Source organism: Aethalodelphis obliquidens, unplaced genomic scaffold (assembly GCF_003676395.1).
Source record: "Aethalodelphis obliquidens isolate GAN/ISIS:26980383/991018 unplaced genomic scaffold, ASM367639v1 scaffold5, whole genome shotgun sequence".
Classification (NCBI taxonomy): domain Eukaryota; kingdom Metazoa; phylum Chordata; class Mammalia; order Artiodactyla; family Delphinidae; genus Aethalodelphis; species Aethalodelphis obliquidens.
The window spans coordinates 29,014,744-29,036,782 of NW_020837949.1; the positions used below are offsets into that span (position 1 = coordinate 29,014,744).

General features: G+C 37.7%; 1 protein-coding gene across 1 annotated transcript in view; it reads right to left on the reverse strand.

The window, feature by feature from the left end:
• CPED1 (cadherin like and PC-esterase domain containing 1) overlaps positions 1-22,039 on the reverse strand; it is a 301,483-nt gene that overhangs the window by 208,914 nt on the left and 70,530 nt on the right. The window contains exon 4 of the mRNA XM_027102088.1: positions 18,728-18,803. Within this exon, the coding sequence (XP_026957889.1) occupies positions 18,728-18,803 (76 nt within the window). The remainder of the gene's footprint in view (positions 1-18,727; positions 18,804-22,039) is intronic.

The window sequence follows — 22,039 nt, forward strand, 5'->3', positions numbered from 1 at the left end:
GCATGTTTAGAGGGGCATTTGCTTTGTAGTATGTTATCTTACCACAGACTAGAAAAACAATTATAATAACTGATTTCAAAATTTTTTCTCAGAAGGTGAAGTAGATTTGATGTCTCCTTCTGTCCCACACCAAGAGGGTCTTTCTTCCATACAGCTAGGAGATGCTCTCTCGATTAGGGGATGGTGGCTGCAGGAGTTGACTTCTGTTTGCGATGAGAATTTTATATAGATAACTTGAGTTGATTTCCTGACAATACAGTCCTTCACGTGCTAGAGTTTGTCATGCTTCATGACCTTGGTAACCTCAACCAGAGTGCTTCATTATTTTGTAAAATATTATTTAGTGGGTTTTTGAAGTGTGTAAAAGTAAAGACCAACAATAATGACTTATTTCCGAACACTCGTATTGATACTTTTAAAAAATAGGTGTATGTACAAGGTTAGAAAAATCAAAGTGTAATCATTGCATAAAGTTTCCACCAACTAACCATCAATCAACTGCTTACTTACTGAGCACTCAGTAAATGCAAGCCATAAATGCCCTCCTTTCTGTTCTTTTTCAGTGGAAGTGTCAAAGTCATGCAATTCTATAAAAACAATTTTCCCCATGGACTCCTCTATGTTTTGACCATGACAACGTAAAAACCTTGAATTCTGCTCATTTTCCTTGGTAATAAAAGCTATGTCTAGACTCCTACTTCAATTTCTTGCCCCTATGATTTCACTGCAATGATCAAGCAGCATGAAAGATTGTTTTATTACTTTATGGCAACTTAATTTTGCTTTGATGTTTTTCTACATGAATTTTCCAGGGGAAAAGAAAAGGAAAAGAAAAAATACTTGGCTACTTCAGCAAGCCCAAAGATGAATAATTTGGTATAAATTAATGAGCATCATTAATAACAATTTGAAACACAACCTCCCACAAACATTAGTACCTAGAGTGCAACAAATATGATAATAGAATAGCTGTCTAAGCCCACTCACTGCAAAAATAAGTTAATCACTTTATTAATATTAAACTTTTTCTCAGGAACATTTTCTGGAGTAAACCATGAAATGTTATTGATATCATTTACATCAGAATAATAAATGACTTACTAGAAATTTGTAACAGTGATTCCAAATTCTTTTTTAAGTATATTCAAGTCAATCTCAATTTAAATGTAAGACACAAACACTGTGACTCATTGAGCCTATTTTAAGTGAAAACACGCATGAACATAGCTCTTCTTTAATGGCACCTTCACGGACCAACTCTGTTTTCAATTTTCACCCTATATTTTTTGTATAATAAACGGTACATGGTATCACCTTCAATTTCCTTCTCTACTTCTATAGTATTTACAAATAAACGTATTATATGTGAACCAGTACATATTTAAAATAACAATATTTTCATAATATCTGACTCCAAGAGTGAGACAAATATAGAACATTCAGAGACTAGAGACAATTGCCAAAATGAAATCTAATGAGGGCCAGAGATCCCAATGCCAGAAATAGGTCAAAAACATGGAAATATGTCAGAAAAGATTTTTGGTTATGACACAGAGCAAACATGTTCCTACGGAACCATTTTGTCCTCAGGTTCTTTCCCTTCAATTGACCAGTGATATGACTGGAGTCTGCGGATGTCAGTTTCAGCTGAGCGACACAGGAATCTACTCCTCATAGACGAGGGCACCAAGGGCAAGTCAGAAGCCAAGCACAGCCTGACAAGAGTTTCTGAATTGGTGCTTCAGTTTCACCTTGAGCTGGGTAAGCCCATCAGTAGCCAGGTACGTTTGGCCTATTTTGTATCTTGTAAATGACTAAAGAATTAACCAACTAACTGAGCCAAGGGAGGGAAGGGTCTTCATATCTGAAGTGTTAAATAACTGTTGGTCTTTAAAGATGTTAATAAGGTGATTAAAATCTTGAATTTTTCCCCCCTAAACTCTCTACTCTGGGTAGAATTTAGGCCGGGACATTAAATTCAAATAAATATTTTCTATAAGAATATTCTTCATATTTTCTTCATACATCTCGCATCTTTTGTACCGCCAAGTTACTTTTAGCATATGTGTTCATATGTGTATACATATGCATATATATAAATTACCTAATTTATGTATAATTTATTTAATATATTATATAAACATATTTATATTACATACATATATTATTTTCCAGAGATTTAACACACTCTAACTCAAGCTACAGAGTTTTTTGTTTTTGGGGTTTTTTTAAATTTTATTTTATTTATTTTTTTATACAGCAAGCTCTTATTAGTTATCCATTTTATACATATTAGTGTAAATATGTCAATTCCAATCTTCCAATTCATCACACCACCACCCCTTGACATCAGCATTTTACCTCAGTTAACACCACTTGTTTGCATGTCCTTGCAATCCCAGACTGCACTTCCGGGTCTAAGCTGCTACTTAGCTGCCTTAAAATAGGTGGGTGGTGGATAATCTCATTCATATCTTGCTATTTCTTACAAAACACACTAAACGTCTTAGGGAAGATAATTCTCTGGTATCCAATAATATCTCAGTCATTTTCAATAAATTAGGGATGTGCAGTCATTGCTTTAAAAAATTCTGTGAGCTGCGGCCTCACTCAGGGGTTCAAAGTCATGAGTTAACAATCAAGCTCTCTGCTAGAGTTTGACTCTGTAGACCCAGCCAATGGAAGCTGAATCAAAAGCCTGGATTGTAAGTAGTGGAAAAAATTCAAGCTAGTTTTAAGTCAAAAGGGGAAAAGGCTAAGTAACAGTGAAAAATTATCAAAGTAGAGGTTTTCTGCTCCTTTGGTCCTCTTTTCCTCTCTAAGAAAGAATGATACATGCTTATATGGGAACCAAATCTTTGCAATGTTGTTTGAAGTATGGGAAAAAATAAATTTATTTTTAAATCTATATAAATGAGTTAGAGAGGAAAGTGGACAAAGAGACCATTGAGGAGAGCGGATATGCAGGATGGTGTTTTGGTGAGCTGGGGGGGTTGCCTAGGGGAAAAAGAGGGTTGTAAAAGTAGAATTTAGCGGAAATTTCATTGTGTGTTGAATAAGGCTAATTGCCCCTTGGCTGCCATATTGTCCCCAACTCTACTCTCAAAAACAAAGAAACAAAAAAACTATTAAAAAATTTAAACTACTCCTCAAGGCTTATTTACCAGTAAGTCATGCTGTTATTGGAGGGGGCGTTTTAATTAATTTATTTGTTTGCTTAACACAACCTAATGCTCAGCATTCTCTCGGAGGGGCCTTTTTTTGTGTGTGGTACGCGGGCCTCTCACCGTTGTGGCCTCTCCCGTTGCGGAGCACAGGCTCCCGACGCGCAGGCTCAGCGGCCATGGCTCACGGGCCCAGCCACTCCACGGCATGTGGGATCTTCCCGGACCGGGGCACGAACCCGTGTCCCCTGCATCGGCAGGCGGACTCTCAACCACTGCGCCACCAGGGAAGCCCTCGGAGGGGACATTTTTGCCTAAGCTCCCTGCCACACCTGGCTCAATCCCCTGGGGCCAAGGTCAGGTCCCTTGGGCCACTTGGCTGCTGGGGCGTATAGCTATGAGGAAGAGGCAGGGCGAGAGGGGGTGATACAGACACATGCAGGTGAGCAAAATCTGATTTAGAGAAAAGTACATTAAGTTTCTATTAGAAGGGCTGTGCATTCAATTTCATGGATCTAGAGTGAAAAGTGACAACGGTTCATGGCCGCCATTATCCACGGAATGATTTGCGATTCACGTTTTCAGCTCGCTGCCTCACAACTACTCACCTGGCCTCCAACTCACCACTACAGCCGATTTCTCTGAGAATGTTGCTCCTTACTCAGCATTTTCTTCGGTCCCCCAAATCTGGCTTTTATTTACCAAATCACTTAAACCATTCACAGAATCCATTAGTCCCAGGGGCTTGAGGTGACATTAGGGCACAGCTAGAAATTTTCCAAATTGACATGAGTCAATTGGATTTTGGGTTGTTTTTCGGTTTTGCTTCCCTCATGATCTATATTCTACATAATTAAGGGCTTTTCACCCACGAATGGCTTAAACCGTTGTTTCAATGGCTTACAAACAGCAAAATACCCTATTAAAATCTGTCCAAAAGGTAAAATTTCTCTTAATTAAAAGCTCAGAGGACACCTGGCACATTGTTTGTTTTGCTCGTGGCGCAGCCCGTGTAGATTCACCAATAAATCACGTAACTGGAAAATTTTAAATATCACTTTGCCGGTGGTATCTTCGCTTTTCGTAGTCCTCTTTGAATATAGTTTAAAGTTCGTTCTCTTAAATGACACAAGCTCTTCTAAAATTGGCTGCTGAATGACCTACACAGGACTGAGAGAAGGAATCTAGAAACAGAAACATTACAAAATACTGAACCGAAAAGATAAATTAGGCATGATCAGTTTACTTAACCATGTAATCTTTCTCTTTTTCTTCTTAATTCTGTATTTAGATACAAAGTAAACATTCCCGCTTCTGCAATATTTGGAACACAAGAATATAAATAGCTGTGGCTTTATTTTTGAAGGATAAATGCAGTCCTATTTCCATATGCTCAACAGAAATATTTCAGGTCCAGTCGTGACATTGTTAGAACTCAATGATATTAAACACGACCATCCCAACCCCCTAAACTAAGAAAAGACAAGACACCTACTTTTTGTTGCTGTTCTTTGAAACCCTATGGTCAATGAATGATGACAAGAATGCTGTCTGGTTATTATTTACCAGTGTGATGGAGTTTTAGTGTGACACCAATCCGTGTCCAGCTAGGAGTTCACTATGTCTGGCCCTGACTGGAAGAACTGTGGGTAAAGCCTAATAGTAAGGAATCTGTCCTAGAGAAAAAAGAGTGGATGGAAGAGAAGTCCAAGGATAACAGGACAACATGAAAGAGAAGGGCAGCTTTTAGTATGTTGCTCCTATATTCCACAGGCCTTACTGCCACTCCAGGTTTTAGGTCAGAAGCTAAAATAATACTGAAAGAATGTTTTTTTAGTGAGAGTGTAACATTACACACAATAGAAAAAAAATAACGTAAAGGAAGATTTTGACTATTGATTTTTTACTACTCAACCAATTTAGTGTTGACTTATTCAGGCTTCTGAGAATACCAATAGACTTCCAGCCAATGGACAAGACAGTGACTGGTACATGGGACATGGCACCAACAGTTTCAGCAGCAGCCAGAGGAGAAGCAGGCACAGCATGAACCTCAGGATCCCTTACACTGGGCATGGGACAGCACACACAATGGCAGGTGCAGCAGCAGCCTCTGCCATGGGGCACTCCAGTGGCAGAACACCTTTGGTGGGTGTGACCAGCGGTTACATTGGCAGCAGATGACCACAGGGCACCAGAGCAGAAATGGAGAAAATAGTGGACATGGTATCGAGTATAAGAGGATTGTGTTCATGAGCACATAAGGTACACCCTCTAAGACAAAGGGGGCATCTGAGGCCATCACAATGATCAAGAATGCTAGTGAAATTTAATAGATGAGGGTTATAAAGCCCAGATCTCTGCCTTATGTAGGATGAGGCTGATGTTTATTTGGAATGTATTGGTAAGGTGCAGAGTCCAGCGCCTGTTTGAATAGTGAGATACCCATTCTCATCGGCCAAGGCACATACCACAACAGCTGTTACTATGTTGAATATCGCTCTGTGCAAAACAATAAATTCTCCCCCACCCTATATCACTTTTGAATGTCTCACTGGACATTGAAGTGGATGAAAAGCCTGTTGGTAATTATTTGAACCTGGAGCGTGACTCCATTTTATATATAAACCCCAAGCATTTTACCCAGTTTTAACATACACTGAATTTTTCAGGAGTGTGATTTCCTAGTCAAGCAAGGGAACACTATACTTTGTTTTGCTTGTGACTGTCTCAAGAGTTGTTCACCAACAGCAATGTGACCCATGGAATCTTAGTTTCCTTATGATACAACTGCACCAATCTGAATTTGTACCTGTCACATTCATGGAGATTCCAAATAAAAGAGGGAGCATTTGACTATTTCATTACTCCTTATGCTGTCATTATGCCTAAACATTCACATATTAGATTACAAATTGTTACACTATAAAGTACTTGCCTTTTATTTGTCCTTTATATCAAAGTTAGGGCATTACATTAGGGCTTGTTGAAATTGTGTGTATAGGTAAGTTATAGATACTTCCTTCCAGATCCACCAGAGATTAATAAATAAATTTATCCAAAAAGGATGTGAGGTCTGATAGGAATGAATGAAAGGATTGCTTTAGGATGATCCAAAAGTGATTGGAAGCAGGATTTTGAGATGAAGAGGCCTGAAGACAGTGAGTGTAGGTAGAGGCAAAGAAATGTTTTTGTGACCATTTTAAGATCCTAGCTTTAAGTTGCATCGCACAGGGAGATCAGCTCCGTGCTTTGTGACCACCTAGAGGGGTGGGGTAGGGCGGGTAGGAGGGAAGGAGACGCAAGAGGGAGGGGATATGGGGATATATGTATATGTGTAGCTGATTCACTTTGTTATACAGCAGAAACTAACACACCACTGTAAAGCAATTATACTCCAATAAAGACGTTAAAAAAAAAAAAAAAAAGATCCTAGCTTTATTCCCAGGTTAGTGAATCCTGAAAAACATGGGTCTCACCAACTGGATACGAGCAGTGGTTAGTACTTATCAACGAATATTTATGGAAATACTTACTGAAGCAACTAATATTTATGGAAATGCTTATTAAATACTTAACGTTCGTGGGTTGCTGACTCTGTGTGAGGCCTTGTTCCAAGTACTTTAAGTGCACGAACTCCTTCGATCCTCCTACCAACCCCAGGAGGCAGAGTCATTATTGTCCCTACACTGCAGACAGAAAACTGAAGCATGGAGAAGGTAAGAAACTTGCCCAAGGACAGTGGGCTATTAAGACGTCAAGATGGGATCCACACATATGCAGCCGGGCTCAGTCTGCACTCGCCACTACCTAACAGCAGATGCGCCATCAGGTCAAGGCGATTACTTGTTCAGACAGAAATCATGTATCACCCACAAAACGTAATTTTGTTCTACTTACATTCATTAATTTCACATCCCCAGATTGGTGCTTTATAAACCCTTTTGGCAGCACAGCCAGTGAATTCTAAAAGCCCTCCCAAAAAGGTCAGAAGAGCAGCTTCGAAGAGCCAGAACTACAAATACTTGGTCCTTCCACGTGGCCCAAAGTGGTCACTGTTGTTCCAGAGGCCCAGACCTCAGGCTGGTGGCTACACCCACATCTGAGTTGCCCCGAACCCCAGGCATACGGCTGCGGTATGAGGTTTGTCACGTGAAATTTTCTACTTTGCCTAAAAACGGTTGTGGATGGCTTGAGGAGCTGAGCCTGAGCGGGCACATCAGATAAAAAGGTAACAGAAGAAAGGTAGAGAGGACCCTCAAGAAAGTGCTAGTGAGCACTGAGGACCTGAGCTTCCGACTCTCCCAGGGTAGGCAATCCCCATCTGTTACTGAGTTCCCTATTAAAAAACTAAAACAAACAAAAAAGACTAAAGCAAAACAATCTCCTGCCTGCAGCAAATTCACTTAATATCTCCTTATATGTAAATATTATGATAAATAAGAAATTATAAGAATTACTTTAGTATATATATAACTGATTCATTTTGTTGTGAAGCTGAAACTAACATACCATTGTAAAGCAATTATACTCCAATAAAGATGTTAAAAAAAAAAAAAAAGAATTACTTTAGTTGATCAAATAATAATACTGATGATTAATAATAATAATAAATAGTAAACAAGTTCCCTTTCTCATTAGGCCCAGGTACTAGGCTTTCTTAAATAGCTCCTTTCTTATTTTCTTGCATTATAAGGGACAGGCTTAAAATACAGTATAGTGGCTCAAGCCTGTTACAAGAGCATGGTACCTGAGATATGGATCTGCTCCTTTCCAGCTGTGTAGCTCAGACGTTCTTGGAGCTTCCATTCCTCTATCTAAAGAAGGCATATCAGTATCTGCCCCACAGATGGTTACAGAGGGTTAAAAGAGTAAGTAGATAAAGGGCTTGACACAGTGTCTGACACATGATAAGTAAAGAATTAATGTTACCACATGTTATTATTTGAGGGTAATTTATCTATAATATAACCTTGTGGCATAAATCATGAAGCCCCAATCTATTTGTAAAACAAACACAAAATTACTACTAATCGTGTTTGATGACTCTCTATACTCAACCTCTAACTTTAGATAAATACTTGGGCATCAATATGCTTTCTTTCCATATCAGCATGCCTCCAAAAAGAAGAACAATATATATTGTTGTGACAGTTTTATGTCAATCTGAAAAACTGAACACCTCATTCAATTTTTCTCTCTGAATCAACTCATGGATATCTTGAGCAATATAGAAATGATACCTTAATATTACTTTTATAGATTTACAACACATATTCTTTTATAAAGCATTTGCATGACAACTCTGTGAGGAAAGAATGGTCACTCTAATTGTTCCTATCTTACAAGTCTAGAAAAGAGGCACAAATGGACCAAGTACTTTTCCCAGAGTCATGTCACTATACTTAGTAGCTGTGTGGAACTAGAATTCAGGTCTCCTCATACGGGGACCATAGGATTCCTGACTTCCGCCTTAATAGGTTGAAGGTTAGAATTCTTCTGACCTCTGAGGTTAGGATTCTTACCAGTACTTATGAGCCCACCCAGAAATGGATGAGGCAAGAGAGTCCTTCAAAAGGCCTTCTCAGTTAACGTGGCTGAATTACCTACTTTTGTCTATTTAGGGGTAAGTTGACCCTTTGATAAGCTACACATTTTCTTGTGAAATGACTATCAACACTGGGATTGTAACTGCTGCTATGACTATGATATCATTTTTACCATTAGGTGGTGCTAAGAGAAGTTTAAAGAAAATCGTCCCAAAAGTTATCGGAGCAGTGAATCACAGGATTTGAATGGGGTTTACCATATAATAGAGTCTATGCATCTCTCCCAGACAGAAGCACACCCAACCCATCATCAAAGAGTAAAGCATCTTCCAAAACAACTCCATTCATTCAGTTAATTATACTTCTGCCAAGATACGTATCCTTTCTAATCATAACTTCAACTACAGACGAAGGATTCTAAGATTCTATTTAGGGAAATGAATGTATTTCACTTTGTAGCTTGCTGCAAATCCCATTTTGGGTTTTTATCAATATATATTTCAACAGGATCTATCAGACTGGAAGACACTAAATGCCTATTAAAATGTATCAGTCCTAATAAATCATATTATTAATTATTATGGTTACAATGAGAACTTCAAGAGACTAGTCACAACAAGTATCATCTTCCCACGAATAAATGTGTTATGTAACATACACTTTATGAAGTTGTGTGCCTTAGGGCCAATGCTTCACTTTAGTGGGTTTTCATTTCCTAATATCAATGATATCCTGCAAATCAAAAGTCAGTTCCCAGCCCTGGAGTTCCATGAAAATGAATGAACAAGCCATGAGCACTGCAAACCTACTAACATTGTTTTTCTTTCGTAACACTTGTAATTTTGTTGTTGTTGTTCAGTATCTACCTCTACTACCAGAAGGAGACTGGGTAAGAGATTTTCTTGAAGTTCAACATACTATATCCTCCAATGCCAAAATCTCTGTCTCTCTCTGTCTGTCTCTCTTTGTCTCTGTATATATATACAGAAATAAATGAATCAAAATCATAGAATCATAGAATAGTTCTCTTTTGCTTATTGAGTTTACTCACAAAACAAGGCAAGTATGTAAGTTTCAGGATGAATTTTCACCACTTCAGCAGCTAACTTCTAGAACTTGATTTCATTTTGTCCCCTTCTTAATCTAGCTCTTATAATCCCCAAATAAAGCAGCCCCTGATGGCTTAAAATAAAAAGGTTGGCCATTTCTGTAAGAGGTTTTTCATCTATCTTAAAGCAAGTTATGTTTTTGGGAAGCATCTTATCAAGATTTCAGATTCTCTGCTAGTATTTCTGTTGCAAATACAGTGGCTCAGGAAGAAGTGATATGGGGAAAATATCACAATCACTGCTTGGGTAATGTTTTTGTTGAGGAAAAGGCAAACAAATATGGTAGAGGTTATTTCAGAGGGCAACATACTGAGTCACGGAACGTATCTACACACAGCGAGGAATAAACTATTGATATTAAACTATTGATTAATAGATGCAGGCTGGGCAAACAGGGTAAACAAATCCATGAAGTACAAGTATAGTTCACTGAGGTTTTATTACGTAATGCAAAGGGAACTCAGTTTTGTTGTTTAAAGTTGTTCATGTTTTAACAAGTTGTTTTTGTGCCATTTAGACGCAGTGCTACTCTACTATGTTTAAAGTAAATGGGGACTTACTGGAAAGATTTGGACAACAAAAGTAAGTACCTCTCTTATCACCTCTTCCTCTATGTTCTGCTGAAAATCAGATTTAATCATCAGAATCACACACATTGTTGCAAGTGTGCTACGCAATCTTGCCCCTCACGTGTCCCAGTGTTTGGCACAAGGTAACAAACTCCCGAAGTGAAATAAGTAAATATACCTACATGATGGCAGGAGGTACACAAGTCATGCACCGGAAATGTAAAGATTCACCAAACCAGTTCAAGTTTAAAAGGTCAGGGCCATTTAACCAAAGAGCAGAGGGATTAATAAGCTCCCTCAGCCAGCCGGTCTTTAGCACGACTTCCGAGATGTCAAGGAGCTGCCATTATGCTCCTTTCCATTACTGGAACATGGACGTGTTGTCCCTTTCACACTGTCCTGATGCCCAAAGTGCAAAGTGTAACGTCGTGAGCAACACCAGAGCAAGAAGCACCTTTGGGTCACTGAGCTCGATCTGGCTTCTCCCAAAGAAAAAGCGAGTCTCCCAAAGCTCCCACTGACCCTCCTACCCCAGTGCTACCAGCCTCCACTGACCCTCCCTCCTGTCTTGCCAGTGGCCGGGCAGGAAGCACGTCACAGTATATATACCAGGCACGTCGACAAGTTTGCTTCTTAGTCTTAAGATATGCCAAATGGAAAGAAGCATTAAGTAGCTTACGACTAACAGGCTATAATAAGCAGCAAATATTTTTTCCCATTTTCAAGGAAATGAAGCAAGGCGATGCTATCGTTTTCTCAAAGTCTCCATTTGATCGTGTCTGTGATTAGTCCATTTAGAGATTTATGGCTCACAGGCAGTGATCAGTTTTCTGGATAGGCCAGACTCAGTAGACGATTGCTGCATTTGCATGATTCAATAGTTTCCATGAAATTCTGACTGGTCTGCAATGGTGACTAAAATTGTTATCCATAAAATTATTATTTGGGGTTGAAGTATATCGAATGAAAAAAAGGGTATACTTGAGAGAGGAAAGTAGAGCAGAATGAATTAATTTCTCATATTAGCTAGCTCTGGAGAGCAGAGAAAGGTCTGAGAACATGTGAGAACTGGGGTTCATGGTAGAAAGTAACAAAGAGAAGGAAACATGAATATTCCCTTACTTTAAAATGAATCATTTAGGCAGAATGATTCGTTCTGCCTAAAGAATGCCATGGGCTTTATCATAAACAATCAATAAATATTTATCAAAAACCTATAATAGGGCTTCCCTGGTGGCGCAGTGGTTGAGAGTCCGCCTGCCGATGCAGCGGACACGGGTTCGTGCCCCGGTCTGGGAAGATCCCACATGCCGCGGAGCGGCTGGGCCCGTGAGCCATGGCTGCTGAGCCTGCACGTCCGGAGCCTGTGCTCCGCGATGGGAGAGGCCACAGCAGTGAGAGGCCCGCGTACCGCAAAAAAAAACAAACAAACAAGAAAACCCTATAATAATAGACATCCATTGTTTTTATGTGTCCAGTATCTTTCTTGCTTTGGGGATCTGTTCTCCTCTCACCATATGGATCTGGTGAACTGCCAATCACAGTTCCCTGCCTCTTTCTTGGCTGTTATGGGCTGAATCCTCAAAATTCATGGTGAAGGCCTAACCGCCAGTACCTCAGAATGTGACTGTATTTGGAGAAAACATCTTTAAAGAGATGGTTAAGTTAAATAAGGTCATTAGGGTGAAGGCAGGAAAAGGAGCAGGCAGTAAGCCTGGTGTTGAAGGGACAGTGAAGGGCGGGACTTGGCTTGAGCAGAGAGTTAGGTTGGGGGACAACAGGAGACCAGGGAGAAATGTAGGGACCTCAGCCTGTGGCAGGCCGTGAATGCCACCCGGAGGAGTTTGGAGGAGTGACGTGGTTAAGAAAGCAGACTCCAGACTCATACTGACTATGTGAAGATACCATTTGTTAGATGTGTGATACTGAAAATTTTACTTAATTTCTCTACACTTGAGATAAATAGGAATAATAATGATATCTCCCTCATGGAGACATTGTGAGGACTAAATGAATTAATATACATATGTATATATGTAAGTATATAGTTTTAAAACAAAATATATTATTAACATATATTTTACATAGATATTGTATGAATAGGTAAAATATATACTAATATAAAATATATGTTTTATATATATTGGGATTACTCCTCTTTATTTTTAACTCAGCAATATAGTGTGAATATTTTTCTATGCCAATAAATGTAGCTCTCCATCACTTTTTTAAAAAGATTTTGTTGTTGTTGATGTGGACCATTTTTAAAGTCTTTATTTAATTTGTTACAATACTCCTTCTGTTTTATGTTTTGGTTTTTTGGCCGCAAGGCATGTGGGATCTTAGCTCCCTGACCAGGGACTGAACCCACACCCCTTGCATTGGAAGGCAAAGTCTTAACCAGTGGACCGTCAGGGAAGTCCCTCCATCACTTTTACCCCCACTTCCCATCACTTTTAATGTCTTCATAGTTTTCCACAGATAAACATGCTACGATTTGCTCACACTTGAATTGCATGGTACTCTAGTATGTAAAAATTGTTCATGAACAGGAAAAGTATGGAAAATTATGTAGTTTCACTAAATTTACATTTTTCTTGCTTTTTGCTTATCTGTATTTTCTATTCTTTTCATATTGAATGTGGCTCACTAGCATAATAAAAGGGAAAGGGAAAAGGAATTAAAAAATGCATGTTTGATCATTTTTAAAATCTGATTTCTATTTTCCTTCTCATGGGTGGCCAAAAAACTTAACAGGATACAGGAAAGAAAGAGAAGAACATTTCTATGACCTTTCATGCCTGAAAACAGAATCACGCTTGATAAACAGAATCTACCTCCACTGACCACTATTCATGCTCTCTAATGGCCAAATATGGCTGAGGGCCTTGGAGAAAGTAGCAGAATTAAGAGTACTGAAAGTGACATCTGAGATTCTAGGCTCAGAGGCATTGAAGGAGTGAAAAAGCCAGAAAGACAGTGATTATAAAGTGGTAAATTAGTTTAACGTCTCAAAGATGGATGTAGTTGTCTGTGATGCAAGTTACTAATCAGCAAGGCTACACAGGTGGGAGGCAGAAGGTGCAGAGAAAGGAAGGTCATGGATTTGATGAGATCAAAGAGCTGTGATGATGAAAGGGTCATTGGTGTGGACATCAAAACTGATAAGAATGATAGCAGATCTGAAGTCTCCAGAAGAAGTTAACCAAGGTGATGATTTTCTTATTGAATATTCTGAATGATCAGGATGTTGAGAGATGGGAGTAAGGAGGACTGGCAGAGAGACACCAACAAATCCCTCCCAACTCCAGAGATTAAGGTTTTAGTAGAACACCCAGCTTCATTGTTCTTAGGGATTAACAAAGTTACCACTTTGTGAGGAAAATGGAAGGTGGAGTTACCAAGGGTTTAGAGAAATGCAAACATGTGCGAAGAGGAAGGAGTGGAGAGAAGTACGGGAATAAAGAGGTAGAAGGAGAAGGACCAGGCCACCAGATGGGATCTGAATCTTAGTGGTAACTGAATTCAACAGGGATGAGAAACATGAGGGAACTTTATGTTTCCAGCAATGCCACTCTGCTGAGGTATATCTGGGTGATGCCACGTCATACTGCCTTGTACTTTCCTATGTCTCCAACTCCTCTTCTCTTCTTGGAGCCCAAATGGCTTATGTTAATGAGTCTATACATTTGATGACAAGCCAAATACTGAAAATGTGCGGGTTATTTGGTCTCTCAAGCTTCTGTATTTGTTACGAATTCTTTATGTCACATGCCAGGCTCTTGTTAACATTTGGGTGTGTGACTTCTGATCTAGTTAAAAATCTATCCCCAGCTCGAGTCAGAGCATCAGATGGCTAGTTACCTGGGCCTCACTGTTTAGTCCGTAGACAAACTGCCCAATAGACTTGTTTTATTTCTGAAAGAGATGGAGGAAAAGATCACTCTGGCTATAGTCTCGATAATGGACTGGATGAACTGAGTGGGAATTTGAATGCGCTTCCAGAAATTCTACCAATTAGAAATTCATTAGGTTTGCAAGCTTCTTTTATAAAAATGCAAATACATCTAAGAGGCTTATGACTGGGGTGAGGGTGTAATTTAGTCTGAATTAGTTCCATCAACTTACTTGCTGCTATTACCTACCTGAAGTCAGTCATACTAAAAAGATGAGAGTTTTACTTGCGGAAAGAATGTTTTGCACAAAGGATATAATCACGTGTGGGACCGAGGTGGAAGACTTTGTAAAGATATAAACATGAAGGAGCATTCAGAAGACACATAGAGGGGGTGTCAGCATTTGAGAGCACAGAGAAAAGCAAACTCTGGTCTTCTGTGAAAGTTTGCCTGATTGCCTCGTAGAGGTAAGTCCCTAGTTTCCTTTAACACTGGGAATCTCATTTCTCACATTCTTGTTTGAAGGAGTACATTCCTTACAGCAGAGGAGAGGAAAAAATGAAATCAATAAAAATCCTCAAATGGTATTAAGCATTGACAATTTCCATGTTGCTTTGTTTAAATTCAAGCTAGGCTATTTGCTTCCCTGACAATACTTCACTGACATCATATGATAAACAGAATTTTTTAGACCTAGAATTTTAAAAACAATCATCAGTTCCATGTGAGATAAAAGCTATTATTGGTCAATATTTTAAAATAAGTTCAATTATGTTATTTAAAGATATATTTTATATTTGGTAGTAAATATCTATAATTTTTTAAAGTCTACACTTGTTTCGATACAACAGAATGTGTAAATTCTATTTATCATTTTCCTTTTCATTTTTTATGTTACTCACATTACTAAAAAGATGAGGCCAGAGATCCTAAAATGTTCAAAATGCTATCTTTGAGTACGAGTCTGGGTACATTTCAAATTTCATGTAAAAGCCAGTGCTCAGAACTAAGATAAAACTACTGGAAAGAATGAGAAATAGCCAAAACTTTGGCACACTCCTAACCAGGGCTTCTTGGATATCATAAAGGAGAACAAAACAACAACCCAAGTAAAACAGTTTCTGTGATGTTCTGTTTTGTACTTATATTTCAAATATAGGGGAAAAAAACTTTTTATCAAAAAAAAACAAACAATAAAAAGCAACAAAAACCATTAGCAGAAAGTTTGGGCCAATGAAAACATTTGATTTCAAACACCAAAGCATTAAATGGCAAGATAAAAATAAACCTTTGTGCTAGCCAGTAAAAATTCCATGGATTTGTGCCTTTCAATGTGAGTCCCAAGTTTAATGGCAGGTACACTCTGTGTGGTTGGGGAACGGAACAGACTGTCTTAGTCTGACACTCTGTCTTCAAACGCTCCCATATATATCTGGCCCAAACTCTGCTTGTCCTGCCACACTTGCAAGGTCCCACTCAGATTTATCAGGATGATCATCCCGCCATTCATAGCATCCTTGTCTCTACCTACTGCTCAAGATAAAGCCTGGGAGAGCGTGTCTGTATGGGAAAAAGGCACGGTGGAATCATGAAATCTCACCATTATCGATCACTGCCAAATGTCTTATTTTTATAGATAAAAAAACTGAAGCACAACCAGGCTTTAAATCTTGCTCTGAATTATACATTGTTTAAGCTTCAGAGCTAAAACCTGTCAGGTATTCTTCTCTGAAATGGTTAGGAGATACTTCTCCATGAATCTTTCACATTTTTGCATCGTTTGCAAACAGAGGCACTGACAATCTGTTCTGAACTATCTTTTCAAAGATATTTATGCAGCAGATAGCCTTGAAAGATAGGGATGGTGTCTCACTCCAGAGCAAAGAGAAGTTTCTGTCCAGTATAACAAAAATAATGTCTCTCTCTGAGGCAAAGGGCAGGCATACTCACTGACCATTAGGAACATTCAAACTCCCTAAGGTCAGAGTTCTGCTCTGGAAATGCAAACCACTTAGTATACAAGTGTCACCTCCTAGCCCTCTCTTCACTTGCCCTGCGGGAGCTGGGATTCAGTGAACCAATGTCAATGCTGATAATCTGTCTGCTGCTATTGCTACAAACAATAATGTCATTTGTCTCTGACCCAGGAGTCTCCTGTCTTCTGCCAGCTCCCATGAAACTGTGGCAGGCAGACTTGTGAGCTTGGAAGTAGGTGAAATCTCAGACTCCTCACAGTTTTTGACAGAAACATAAAACTGTAGTGATAGTCAATCATATGAAGAGAGAAAATATTGAAAGGCCTGTTGATGGACTTTTCAAACCTAGGATCATCCAGTTACCATTTTGGAGGTACATAATACATATATATTGTAATATGCTTCATTCTTCAAATAAAATTATACACACACATAGACATATCTGTAGCTACACTTTACTTTTTAAATTAAATCTGTGAAATGGGTCTCACTCTACTCACTATATAGATTAAAAAACAAAAACAAAAACCAACAAACCCCAAATTTAACTCACATAGCTAATAGGCGGTGGAGCTAAAAATCTGTGGTTTCAAAATTTGTGTTTTGCCTGTCTTTAAATGAAACACAGCTCAAAACAGTATGGGCCACTTCGGCTTTAAATAAAATGGCTAAAGTATATAGTATTATGTTTAGTTTTACTATCTTTTTAATAACACCTTACTTTTTAAAATAACTTTAGGTACCGGCATGATGCTATCTAATCTGTATTCAACATTAAATATTCAGCGTTCACAACAAATAACGTGTTTTTTAATCTTGTGAATACTGATTTTATAGTGTATACTGTATATTCATAGCCAGAGTCTCTAACATAAGCTATTGTTTATAAAGCTTATATCAGAAAACAATGTTGTAGACATATTGCTTCAAAGCTACACATCTAAGAAAATTATCTTCAGCTACAGAAAGATAACATTACAGGAGAAATAATTCGATTAAAAAGGCTGTATATTCCATGAAATTACCTTGTTAGTCACAGAGATAAATAGAAAATTACAAACTAGACAGAGTGGGGAAAGGACTACATGTGTCTGGAACTTACAGATGTTCTTGAGAAAAAAAAATGTTTAAAGCAAAAAAGACAGAAAAAAAACTTTTTAACTTTATGGAAGCAAAATATAAACTTAGGTAAGAGTTGTTTGGGGAATTTTTTTAAACTGGTAATCCATTTCTGGCTACAAACAGATTTTCATTATTATGATTCTATTCTGCTAACTCCAGTGCTAATCAATCATTTTGAAATGTAAACAGCAACAAAGAAAAACATACTTTAAAAGTATGTAAGTTCTGGTCAAAACATAAACAAATGTTTTTCAAATTGCCTTAATTAAAGGATTTCTAGATACTTATTAATAATGCATTAATGGGAATATTTTACTTGCTTCTCACGAAAACATTACTTATTTTTTTTATAAAATAAAAAACTATCCAGCTAAAGTTTACAAAAACAAAACAAAGAGATTAGGGAGTCAGATACACCTGTCATATAAAATGATAACTGCAGAACCAGGTTTATACAGCTATTATTTATTTTAAACAAGTATCTTAAATTGAAAGATTAATTGCTGATTTATATTTATTTTATTTTAATCCTTGGTAAATGACGATAGAAGACTGTAGTCTTTATAATGGGATATGCCAATGTGGTTAATGTTTGATGTAGAAGCAGAAGCCCCATGGAAAAGCTGATGGGTTAAGATACCAGTTTTCTGATTCAACTCAGACACAAATTAATTTTTAAAAACATAATTTAAATTATGTGGATTTAAATTTTAATTATATAGTGCAATACTTTCTAGGGGCATAACTATTAAACATTAAGTGGGTTTTAAACTAGAAATGTGAGGAACTCTTTCACTGATGGGTTTTCAAGTAGGCTATAATTTCATCTATGAAGACTCATATGCCATCTGATGTGTTTTTTACACTCTGGGATTCTACGAGGAAGTGAGATGGTAATTTTTGTCCCAAATTTCTAAAGTTGTCAAGACAAATTGAGAGCACTTCAGAAAGAAGAAACAAAATTGTTAAGATCAGAATCACTTAACATAAAGAAATACATTTTTTTAAAACCTCAAGTTTTGTATAATTAAGAAGTACTATAATAATTGTTTTAAATATGAAGCAGCAATTATTTTGAAAATAAATACATAGGAAGAAAAGGAATATTCATCTAGAAAGTTAGAAGGCAAATCTAAAAGAAAGAATATCAATGTTTTGTGTTATTCCTTATTATCAAGGTCCTCCCGTTGGCAAAACCTTGTGGATTCTGGAAGATTTGTGATAGTGGAATTGATAAACAAAGGAGCTTAGTATGCTGATCTGAGAGCTCCTTAGTCGGTGTCTGCTGAGGAAGCCTATATATCTCACAGGTTTATGCATAAGGAAGCAAATGAAAGATTACCTGGAAATCTTCTAATTAGTTGACATAATCCTTCCCTTCTGCAAAGCTGATGTTGTATTTCTGGTAATATGTTTACCTGAAAGGAATAAAAACGATTCTAGTGAGTTAGGCATTCTCTGCTAAAGCAAAGAAAATACAAACAGCCTACAGGGTACAGATGTAAAGCATTGTCTACACCATCCACCTCCTACTTTCAAATCTCTGTAAGTCAACATTAAAATCCAAAATAATACAGTGGTTTATTTGATAACATAAAATAAAAACGTGCCCTTAGAAATCTTCAAAATATTGGGGAATACTTGTTAAAACCTTGATATATTTCAAAGCCACGAAATTTGCTAGAAAAAAATTTATGTCATTATGGCAAGTAGAGTAACACTACTAACTTGACAGTTGCACGTTTTGCTTTGGCAAAAAATAGGACTAAACGTTCCTCAAAGTCAACTACACTCCCAAGTTCCAAAGGCCCTCAATGATTTGAATGACGGACATCTAGTGGTAATTCAATGCTAAACCTGTTAGCATTTATAGTTTTCACTTCATACTGAAGGGTATTTACTGCTTTCGAGTATAAAACCCAGTCACCACAAAACTATATTTTAACAAAAATTTGTTCTTAGAAAGCTTCATAAATATTGTCATAAACTCAAACATATCTTTTAATTTTTAAAGAAAAGATACAAGCAAGCTTAATTCCCTCCTCTTCTGAATTGACAGATTAGCTATTCTCAGCTAAATCCCCCAAATAATGCCAAACATGGTAACGCCTTGTTAAAACCAACAGAAAGAGTCAGTGCAAATCAGCTTGAAAATCAGATTCATTTTTGAGCAATTATTGATTACTTTCAAATTAATTCACTCTACCCTGAAAACGTATTAGAGTTTCTTTACTGTGGCCGGCTGGCCTGACTGGATAAAAAGAACTCAGCTGCAGCTGGAGAAAAGAGAGGGAACCAGAGACATGGGCTGTAGTCCCACTTCTGGCATGTAACAAAATCAGAACCTTGAGCCCGTCACTTTACTTCTTTTCAATTTCTCCATTTGTAAAATAGAGCCTTGGGTCTCTAAATACCACTTCCGCTCTAAGCTTTGATCAATTCAATAATTCAGTCATAAGCTGTAGTTTTTAAAAAAGGATTCATTTAAAGTGCTTTGAAACAGTTCATCGTTTAAAAGTTCTCTAACCCTTGCAATTTTGTTAACTCTATCCGTTTATTCAGCAAACTGTAAACTTCAGCCCAGGTCATGCATAAATAAAGCCCAGGCTTCAGCAGAATCCGCTCTTGTGAATATGAGAATTGAGAAAAGTGTATAGTACACTTTAGATTTTAGGGATGTCTACATTTCTCAAATTCAAAAGTGATCAATTTTAGAGTCTAAATGTAGGAAAAGAAGAAGGGCTTTCATAAAGTCCTGAAGTTTTCAGTTCAGCCTAAGACAGGCTGGAGGGAGGGACAGAGCATGACTGCAAAGGTCTGGGGAACCCATCCTAGAGGCTTGGGGGTTTTGCTGTTATTGTTAACACACAAAGAACCTTTCTAAATTAGATTGTGAAAAGGTTTAAAAGTCAATAAACTTGAACCATTTTCCTCCACTTAAGGAAAAAAATCACTCAGTTGCTATTGACTAAATAGAAGCTTTAACGATAGAAGGGCCAAGAAAAAGCAGCAGCATTAGGTAAGTAGTAGTGAAGGCTGTGTATGGACACAGGTCCTATTGAAAACCTTCTCCCACTTCTTGAAGGGCTCAGAGTAAATGTGCCGGCCTTGCAGACGTTTAGAGCATCCCTTTTATGCCGTCCTGACCTCTACAAACTGAAAGGACTAGCACAGCCCTGGTTAAATGGATAACAGTAACTGAACTAACGGGTCAGAAGAATGTGTGTAAATGCTGCAAAGACAGAGTACAGCTTGCACAGATTTCAGATACAAGGGTAGTTGTTGTGTCATATCAGAGATGACTTTTCACATGAGACCTTGGGTCACAACGATGAACTGACTCAGGGTCAACAAAGCATTTGCTTCAAAAAACCAGAGTCAAGCCAAAGGAAGCAACTGCTCTCACTTTCCCATCCCCTACCCAATAACCTCTTCCACTGCTCTTTCCTCCAAAGCACATCTTGGGAATTCACAGAGTAGAAGAAGATGACCCGACCATGGTGACACGTGACACTAGAAATATCGTCTCTGTTCTACTCTGGAACTGAGCACCAGGCTAAGCAGTTAAACTAAATAACTTGGCACAAAAAAATAAACACATACAAGGCTATGGGTCCTACAGCTGTGCTAAATCAACTTTATCACACATATTAACTTTCTTAATTAACTTTTTAATTGTTAAACCTAATAATGTTCTTCAATATCCTAGTGCTTTTTATTATTTTTATGTACATCATAAAATATATAAGATTTGCATCATTATCAAGTGGAACATAAAGAAGTTTTCACTGGGATTAGCTGACTTCTATACGATGAGCTCCTCCAGCTTAATACTGCAATAATTATTTTTAATAGAATTTAAGTTCACAGCAAAATTGAACAGAAGGTACAGAGATTTCCCATATACCCACTCCCCCCGACCCACACACAGCCTCCCCCATTATCAACATCTCCCCTAGAGTGGTACATCTGTTACAATTGATGAAGCTACACTGACACATCATTACCACCCCAACAGTCATTTTTAATATATACCGATTTTGTACTGGGTTTGAATGCTTTATATGTGTGTGTGTGTGTGTGTGCGCGTGCAAGTGTGCGTATGTATATTTTATATAGACACCTGTTTTTCTTGGCACAGAAGCTTCTGTATCTTTGAAAGGATTAGAATGCATATAAAAAAATGATAATGACATTTGGGCCCTAGAATATTTCTGAGATCAAACTGGGAGAAAGGAAATGTGCATTTAAAAATATTTCAATCCTACTCTGTGGTAATCTAAATTGTTTTCATTACGTACCGTCGGAAGCAAAAGTAAAAAAAAAAAATCATTCTTATTTTGAGACATATTTCATTAATAAGAGCAACAGTATGATGTTAATTATAAACATTCAGAAAGTATTTATAACTCAAAAAAACTAAAACTACAGTAATACCATTAACTCATTAAGGAAAGTAGACATGTGAGATGAGCTATTTATATAAAGTGTAAGAAAGCACCCAGGGAAAAAAATTTTTTTTGGTCACTCATGAACATTGAGAGTGACACACATGTCACATTGTATCTTAGGGAACTGTCCTTTTTCTTCATTAGATCTGTACAGATGTTCATATCTTTTATCAAAAATCAGACCTTCTCTGAAAGCTGTTCAG